Source organism: Capra hircus, chromosome 10, assembly GCF_001704415.2.
Source record: "Capra hircus breed San Clemente chromosome 10, ASM170441v1, whole genome shotgun sequence".
Lineage (NCBI taxonomy): Eukaryota > Metazoa > Chordata > Mammalia > Artiodactyla > Bovidae > Capra > Capra hircus.
In genome coordinates this window covers 26,431,997-26,441,758 of record NC_030817.1, presented here as the reverse complement: position 1 = coordinate 26,441,758, position 9,762 = coordinate 26,431,997, and the positions used below count along the sequence as shown (strand labels likewise).

The following is a 9,762-nucleotide window of genomic DNA, read 5'->3' as shown; positions in this document are numbered from 1 at the left end:
ATCTTATTCATCTTTGTATCTCTATGTACAAGTATTTTCAGATGTGAATTTGTTTCAATTTTTGGTCTCTGCAGTATTATTTAGTACAGAAATGTAAGAGGCAAGCAAAGAATCTTCCTCTTATACAGGGAAAAAGTGAAGTTATTATTTCCAGTTTTTAATGTCTCGGGTCACTTTTAATAAACACTGAACAAGTGAGTTACTGTGTTCCAGGTACTCTTCTGGATTTGGGGAGTTCATCAGAGAAAATTTGACACACATATAGTTTTTGTTTTATTCAGACTGTGTAAAATCTCAGTCTTTGGATTTTAAAAATATTTTGAAACACCCTATTTATAATCTGCCAAACAAATCTCACCTGTTGAAAATCAGTAGTAATTTCTACATAAATAGTAGGATTAGTGAATTGTATTTCAGTTGAATGTTGATAGCCAAGCTTTAAAAATCATCTGTAAAAAAGAAAATTTAGAAAAATTACTGATAATCCTACCCTCTAGAGATAACCAATTTTGATGCAATTCTCATATATATGATTATCCTACACAGAGATTAAGATGATACAAAACTGTTGTATCTAATTTTTCCACTTAATTATACCAAAAACATTTTCCTGCGTCATTAAAAATCCTGTAAACAATTTTTAATTCATGACTATAGGTCAAATAATTATTTCTTATTGTTGGATATTTAAGCCATTTCCCCTTTATCACTGTTATCATAAATAATATACCTGCATGCTCCATTATTTCCTTAAGATAAATCCCACAGAGTAATGCTAAATGAAGGGTATGGTCATATTTAAGTTAAAGAAAAAATATTGTCACATAGTCCTCCAGAAAGACTGTACTAATTTACATTCCCACCAGTAGGTAGGGCTTTACCTGTTTTGCTACACCATTACTGAGGTTGATGAATATCATTTCATCTTAAGTTTGCTAAGTTTGATCATTTTTAATGTGCCACAAGTTTAAGGAATTATGAGTCACAATCATAAAATAGAAAAAAAATTTTTTTAATCCATACAAATGAGAAAAATATTTTAAAAATCCAAGAAAGGTCAATATATGAAAATGCTCCAGAACTGCAAAAATTTATTTCATATGAAATAAAAATGCAAACACTGTCTCTTTTTGGGACAAACTCAGGATGCCATTTAAAGTATGAAACTTATGAAACATCAATTTACTGAGTGAAAAGTTAGAACAAAAAAAAATACATACAGCTAATGAAAATACAGATTAAATTGCTACTGTGGTTTCAGAAAGTTGTATTAATGATGAATGTGGTAGTTAGATGGCAAGATGTAATAACTGTGCAGAGAGATAGTACATAGTTACTATACAAAAGAACCTCTCCCTTCTGAAACTCTAATTTTGGTTTTTGTGTGTAAGAATTGGCATGTCTGCTTTTTCGCAATCTTGCTTTGTTTGAGGTGTGTGAGGACTGAATACAACAGATCTGTAGAGTCAGTGTTTCTCACAGTTCTCTTCTGCTTTCAGTTGTAGTTGGGCCCTATATCTAAATCACATATCATTAGTTCTATAAAGACTGTGTATTTCTCTCCAGTCCACTAATTCCCTGAACTCCCTTTTTTAACTGCACAAAAGACAAGAATTTCTAAGAATAAAATCAAGAAATCCGTACTTACCATTTAAGGCAACTTCAATAGAAATTTTTGGTTTGATCCTTGTATTCCTAATTTTTTAAAAGTTTTCCTAGTTAAAGTTTTTTCCTTAACTTCTTTAATGGAAAAAGAGAGGGGAATTGTGAAGTGAGATTAACAAATTAATAGCAAATGTACTTTTAAAAATTCGAAATTACATACACAACTAGATAAAAGAAACTTAAATATCCATTGGTTAACTTTATAGGATTCTGTCACCGTTATTTTTAAAATTATAGATAACTTTTGTTACTCTCAAAAGCTTTTCTCCAGCACTGTCTCATAACTTCCTTCAAAAGATGTTTCTCTCCACGCCCCCATAGCCTCAGGGAAAAGATCATGGCATATCCCGTCCACCTGAAGAGACTATTTCTTGTTTGTATCCCTCCTCATGTATTGACACCAACCTTAAACTTGTAGTTGCCCCCAGCACACACTGCTCTTATCTTTGCCCATGCTACAACCCATGCAAAGAATGACAAAGGTCAGAGGCTGTCATGTCACCTCTTACAGGAAGCCCTCAGGAACATTAGTTTCCCCGACTGGATGCGCTCCCTGTTTTGTGTTCCCCATAGCACTTCTCTTGAGCTATTTTTAGCTCTTTATTGAGCTGTCACTCGTCGTCTTACTCTCACATCCTGGGACTTGTTAAAGCTGAATGAATGTCTCCAGCTTCCCCACATAAGGTGAAGTGTTACCGCTGTTTTGTTACTGTCTTCCTTCCGGAGCCCATTTATAGGAGCCTGCTTCTATCACCTATCCCATATTCCTCTTAAACACGACAGAATGAATTGCGCTCCTTTCTATCTACCTCCTCTGAGAGTTCTCACTCAGCTGAGTTTACGATAGCCTGGAGAATCCTGAGAGGCGTGAGACCGGGTTATTTTATGATACTTCAACGTGTGGGGTTTGACTACAGACTTCCCAGAGCACTCAAAGCGGCGGATAAAGCACTTGAAACGGAAAATAACAAAAGCAGTGGCGAGAGAACAGGGAGATGAAACTAGGAAGCTTAAAGTGGTAAGACAAGCAGGGTAAACGTAAAGTGAGATCAAGAAAGGGGAAGAGTTGCAACCACGCCCATGCCTCCCTCCCACTCTGTAGGCCTCTCCGCGCGCAGGGAAAAATGGTCAGCCTCTCCCGTATCTCTCCCAGTCTCCTGCCGCCCCTGCCCGCCAGATTAAGATATCCAGAGCTCACACCAAGACTCTGCGAAGCACGCAAAATTAAATTACAGGAGGCCGACGGCCCGTCCTAGAAACTTCATCTTCATTAGTCCTCCACCCAGTTCCTCCTCCCGGGGCTGTAGCCGCCCTCACGCCCAGGCCCCGCCAAGCCAACGCCCACAAGCGGGCAGAAGAAAAAAGCCAGCTCTGGCCCTAGTTCTTTGCTGCCACCAACTCAGAACGAGTTGCCCCGCCCCAGCGAGCTAGGTTGGCCGAGACACTAGTAATTGATCGACATTTCAGGATTTAAGAACTGAGCAAACCGTATAGGTGGCTCCCTTCTCCCGGCTCTGCTTCCGCGACTCCTCCCAGCGCCACGCCCCAATCCTTTCCTCCCCGCCCTACTTGGGAATCCGCACTACTCATTGGCTGCATGCCCTGCCAATCCAACGGACGTCGACGAATCCTGCCTCAGGGAAGGTGAAAATTGAGAAAAAGCGCGTACACCTGGCCTGAGGCGCGAGCCTAACGCCCCCAAGCTGCAGGCCGCTCTGGGGCCGCGGGGACTGCTGGCCGCCTCGGACACGTGGGAGGGGTCTCATTTGCATAACGGCCGCCCCTCGCGTCCTAGCGTGGCCCGGAATCCCGCCCCTCATCCATCTAGAAGTCTGTTGGGCCTCAGGCCGGTCACTCCGATCCCGGCAAGCCTGTGGCGGGCGGTCCCGAGAGCGGATTGGCTCTGAGAGTTTCCAAAAGGCGGCGGGGAGGCGACTATAAGAGTGGGGAGCCGAGCGAGGGGAGTGAGACGCTGGTTGTGTTCGCAGAGTCTGGTGCTGGGCGACCGTTAGTTGAGGACGCAGATTTTCTGCCCCAGGTGTTCTCGTCTAACGTCGCTTGCCTGTCTCAGTCAGGATGTCTGCCCGCGGTCCGGCTATTGGCATCGACCTGGGCACCACCTACTCGTGCGTGGGGGTCTTCCAACATGGCAAAGTGGAGATCATCGCCAACGACCAGGGCAACCGTACCACCCCCAGCTACGTGGCCTTCACCGACACCGAGCGCCTCATCGGAGATGCAGCCAAGAACCAGGTGGCCATGAACCCCACCAACACCATCTTCGACGCCAAGAGGCTGATCGGTCGGAAGTTCGAGGACGCCACAGTGCAGTCAGACATGAAGCACTGGCCGTTCCGGGTGGTGAGCGAGGGAGGGAAGCCCAAAGTGCAGGTGGAGTACAAAGGAGAGATCAAGACCTTCTTCCCCGAGGAGATCTCCTCCATGGTCCTCACTAAAATGAAGGAGATCGCCGAAGCCTACCTGGGGGGCAAGGTGCAGAGCGCGGTCATCACCGTCCCGGCCTATTTCAATGACTCGCAGCGCCAGGCCACCAAGGACGCGGGCACCATTACGGGCCTCAACGTGCTGCGCATCATCAACGAGCCCACGGCGGCGGCCATTGCCTACGGTCTGGACAAGAAGGGCTGCGCGGGAGGCGAGAAGAACGTGCTCATCTTCGACCTGGGCGGCGGCACCTTCGACGTGTCCATCCTGACCATCGAGGACGGCATCTTCGAGGTGAAGTCCACGGCTGGCGACACTCATCTGGGCGGGGAGGACTTCGATAACCGCATGGTGAGCCACCTGGCGGAGGAGTTCAAACGCAAGCACAAGAAGGACATTGCACCCAACAAGCGCGCAGTGCGGCGACTCCGCACCGCCTGCGAGCGCGCCAAGCGCACCCTGAGCTCGTCCACGCAGGCCAGCATCGAGATCGACTCGCTCTACGAGGGCGTGGATTTCTACACGTCCATCACCCGCGCCCGCTTCGAGGAGCTCAACGCCGACCTTTTCCGCGGGACCCTGGAGCCGGTGGAGAAGGCTCTGCGCGATGCCAAGCTGGACAAGGGTCAGATCCAGGAGATCGTGCTGGTGGGCGGCTCCACTCGCATCCCCAAGATCCAGAAGCTGCTACAGGATTTCTTCAATGGCAAGGAGCTGAACAAGAGCATCAACCCCGACGAGGCGGTGGCCTACGGAGCCGCGGTGCAGGCGGCCATTCTCATCGGGGACAAGTCAGAGAACGTACAGGATCTGCTGCTACTCGACGTGACCCCGTTGTCCCTGGGCATCGAGACGGCTGGCGGCGTCATGACTCCGCTCATCAAAAGGAACACCACCATCCCCACCAAGCAGACACAGACCTTCACCACCTACTCAGACAACCAGAGCAGCGTGCTGGTGCAGGTGTACGAGGGCGAACGGGCTATGACCAAGGACAATAACCTGTTGGGCAAGTTCGACCTGACCGGGATCCCCCCAGCGCCCCGCGGGGTCCCCCAGATCGAGGTCACCTTCGACATCGACGCCAATGGCATCCTCAACGTCACCGCCGCCGACAAGAGCACCGGTAAAGAAAACAAAATCACCATTACCAACGACAAGGGTCGTCTGAGCAAGGATGACATTGACCGGATGGTGCAGGAGGCGGAGCGGTACAAGTCGGAAGATGAGGCCAATCGCGACCGAGTAGCCGCCAAAAACGCTGTGGAGTCCTATACCTACAACATCAAGCAGACGGTGGAAGACGAGAAACTGAGGGGCAAGATTAGCGATCAGGACAAAAACAAGATTCTCGACAAGTGTCAGGAGGTGATCAACTGGCTCGACCGGAACCAGATGGCGGAAAAAGATGAGTATGAACACAAGCAGAAAGAGCTCGAAAGAGTGTGCAACCCCATCATCAGCAAACTATACCAAGGCGGCCCTGGCGGCGGTGGCGGTTCTGGATCATCCGGGGGACCGACCATCGAGGAAGTGGACTAAACCTGCACTCAAGACAGCGTAAAAACCTCTTTTCCTTTCTATTTTCTTTTTCCTTTTGTTTCTGTTTCTTCTTTGAAATGTCCTTGTGCCAAATACGAGATCTGTTATTGGAAGTGTTTAACCAGTGTATGCATATGAAAGGAAAGGTGCAACAACTTAGTTGAATGATAAAAGATTAGTTCTAAAGTTTGATTTTTTAGAAACATTATTTGAGGTATCTCTTTAATGCATTTTGCTTGTTTGCTGACTTGAATGATTTTTGGTTATCTTAGTTTGTGCATGGAGATTTGAGAGGGGAAACCTGAAGTTTGGTAACAATAAAATACATAGAAGCTTGAACTGCTTATTTGTATGTACTACTTGAAGAGAAAGGTGAACATTGCAGTAATGTTAAGGAAAGGCATACTTTTTGCAAATGCATAAATACAGATTTAAAAGTAAAAAGCTTAAATTGATCTAAAAATTACTGTCTTGGAGTTTTTTATTTTGGTTTTTTTTTTTTTTTTTTACTGTTTACCCATGTAGGTCTTTAAGTAAGGTATTAGTATAGGGTGAAATTTGTCTAACTCAATCTTATCTAATTCTCAGATGAGTTTCCTGCTTCGAATTACCAGCAACTTAAGGGGAGAAGATCTGGGTAAACTTTACCCTCCTTTTAATACAGAAACCAGAGTTGGCATAAATGTTCAAGTGAAAATCCACCTGAATATTCCAGCAAAATACAAGCTGTATTCCAGGGTTAAGTACAAAAAGATTCTTTCTGTAAACAAAAGGAGTTGTCTTCTGAAAATAGCCTAACATAATATGAAACAAGTTTGCTTTCTGCTGCATACAGGTGTCTGAAACAAAATCCAACAGACAAAGGTCAAAGCCACTTAATATTGAGTACAAATTGAGTCAAACTTTTAACTTTTTCTAGTAAAACAGTTCAAATTCTGGGCATATGGCAAATTCAAGAAGAATATGTTTTCAGCACTTAAATTACTTGGATGGTAAAGGAAGATAATAGTTTTTTGTTGTTGTTCTGATTTGACGATCATAGTGCTTTTTCAATACCTGCCTTAAATCACTAGAATATATTTCTTTTTTAAAAAGATAAACTGCAATGTCCTATATTTTGTCAATATGCAACTTGTTCATTTTCCAATATTTCCAATTTGAGATTGTTACAGATAGAAATATAACCCTTTGAAATCCACTATCCTGGGCTTAAGTTTTAAAAATCCACATCCTTGGAAGAAGGGGGTTCATGTTTATATTTTAGTGGACTGACTCATCTGCTTTGTACTGATTTATTCTCTTTAAGGAGAATTTGGAAGAAATTCAGTAAAGCTGATTGGAAAATGCATAGTTAATCTAATGTTTTCACCATACAATTTAATATCTCCTTCCAGGTGATGTAGATTTACTTCATGTTGTTCATAAGATAACAGTGACATATAGAAGCTAATTTTAAACTTAGTAGTGGACTCTTCCATATCAAGCACAGAGAGGAATTTTTGAAATATAAAAACTAGAGAACAAAATAGCCTAAAAATATTGAGCTTTGGTCACAGTCCTCTCACGTAAGAGCTGACTCTTTGTACATAGAATTTTTTTTCTTTTAACAAGTCTCATTTGGGTGGAAGGGGGAGATAAGGCAGTTGTAAAATTGCTTCAAAATAAACATTTTTTTTAAAAGGTAGTTGTTCCTTACACTCTGAAAGGTGAACATAACTTGAGTTTTTCAGTGCTGTTGCCAGAGTGGAAGGTTATCAGCAAAGAAGCATTAAGGATATTTCATTGATTGCAGATAACATCATATAAATATTTGATAAGTTACCTTGGTAATTAGTAGCCTTAGAGTGACGTTTCACCTGAGTTTTTACCAAGGTAATATTCATTCTGTTAACCTTTTGTTAGTTTTTTATTGAGTGTTTATCCGTTGCTCTAACTTCAAAGTATACAAAGTATAATGGGGGTCTTTAAGTACAGTTTGGTATTAGTTTGACTCATTTTAGACCTCGTTTTAGAAGAAATTAGTTTCTAAAGGATCAGAAAAATGCCAAATGGTAATCTCTCTGATCCTATAGCCTGACCTCTGGTAACTTGCTGTAACACTAACATCAATCTATGTAGATACTTCATTTTCTGTTATTTTGAAAAGTAATTTGTAAAACTCTTGAGTGCTTTTGTCTTCTCAAATTTACCTAGATCTAAATATCGCTTAAGATAAAAAGCCACTTTAGTAGCCATTCATGTTTCCAGGGTCAGTTAAAGCTGGTAACTCAATAACTCATGGGAACCCTTTAGCAGGTGTTAGATCAGCCATAGTCAAATGACAATGGAAAAAGTACTTGAGTTCAGGATGAGGCTAAATTACAGCTTAAGGAATAATTAACATCACTTGCCCTTGAAAGTAATACTATGCTAGGGACTAGTGGTCATGACTACAGCTAATGAAATATGTATAGAATGCTTAGGGATTGAAAAAGTACATTTCTCAGAACGGGGACTTAATTTCTTCTTTCTTGAATGTCTGATTAACATAATTGTCCCTGTTTTGAGGGAATGAATCTAGACACCTGTCAAATTGTTTAGAGTATTTCGGTTGTATGAAATTTCAAAACAAGATTACTCTAAATTTATCATATTAATTTATATGTATAATGGAAGTTAATGCACCTGACTTGTGCGTTAGGAGATACTAGTGCTCTTTACATCTTTAAATTTAGCATGCATATTAAAATACATAATATATTCTGTATGTCAAGGAGAACTAAAAATCTTTATTCTGTGTATAATTTTAAACATGAATATAATCTGACTATCTAGATGAAATCAAAAGGTCTCTCTTATGAACATCAAATATTGGGGCTCATGATAAGGTATTTCAATTGGATGTAGTTTATAAAAGTTGGGAGGCATATTTCTCTTGCTTTTGAATACTGGAACTGAAGTTTTAAAGAATCTCAAATCCATGTGATCACAAGACAATTGCTAAAGGAATATATATATATAGAACAACAGTAATATTCAGTTGTTTCTGTATATTTAATGTATGAGACAACTGTTCTGAAGGACTATCCTTAAGCATTAAAATTAGATATAAAATTTAAATCCTTCAAGAAAAATTACAGATCTTTAGAAGAAGAGCTCAGTATTATTCTTTTTACAAGTATTTACAGCTTTGAGGATGGAGATATTTTAGGATATATGTATTTCTAAAATTTAGTAGTGTGTTACTTAATGTTGAAATGTTTTTCTCTTAAACAAGTGAAAAAGTCAGACTCTTCCTCCATCCCTTTTAGTACAGATTAGGATGTTTGAATTGAAGATTGGAGAAATAAGCACCAGAAATGGAGTTGCTAATTCAAATACTAGTATTGCTGTTTCTTATATATTAGTTTTAAAAGTAGAACCATAACATTTTGAAAATCTGTCCACTGATTTTTTTCATAGTATAAATATGCATAATATCCAATTAATATCTTGGGCCTAAATTTAGTTTTATGTCATATGCTCTTAGTTCTCTTATCTTGAGAACTTAATTAGGCAAAAAAAAAATCTTATAGGACATTTGAAATTATTAAATATTTAGACATCACCTTTCCCCTACTTCATTGCATCATGACTTTTTTTTTAAAAGAGAAAATTATATTTCCATATTAGGTTGTGAGTTTCTAATGTCATTAAAAAAAAAACTAACTGGTGGAAAATCTAATAGATGAGTGGGTGGGTCACTTTAAAAATAATGATTAAAAAAATAATGATTTATTTAGAGTCATAAAAACAATTTTTACTCCCTCTTTTATTAGGGTCTAGTGACACACAAATATAAGATGGTACCTTCAGAGTTATCCAGGGTTTCCTCTAAGTATTAACATGGCCCTTTAGCACAGCTGTGGTAACTTGTCATGTAACTTTTATGTAGGTCATTATTCTGGGTTCTCAATTCCTTTATTTTTACCTTTAGTTTTGCATATTAGACAGCCTAAAGTTAAACACGGTAAAGTATAAAAGATCTTTGGTTTTCTATTAGCATTTCTTCACTCATTTAGCTAAACTGAAGAGATTGCCTGGAAGTGTGATAAATGGGTACCACCGAGAGTCTTTGTTCTTCCTTGTTCC

General features: G+C 40.9%; 1 protein-coding gene across 1 annotated transcript; it reads left to right on the top strand.

Annotated features, from left to right (window-relative positions):
• Positions 3,742–5,652, top strand: HSPA2 (heat shock protein family A (Hsp70) member 2). The gene is given in 3 exon segments (NM_001314303.1): positions 3,742–3,759; positions 3,762–3,768; positions 3,770–5,652. Coding segments are annotated over 3 exon segments (1,908 nt in total).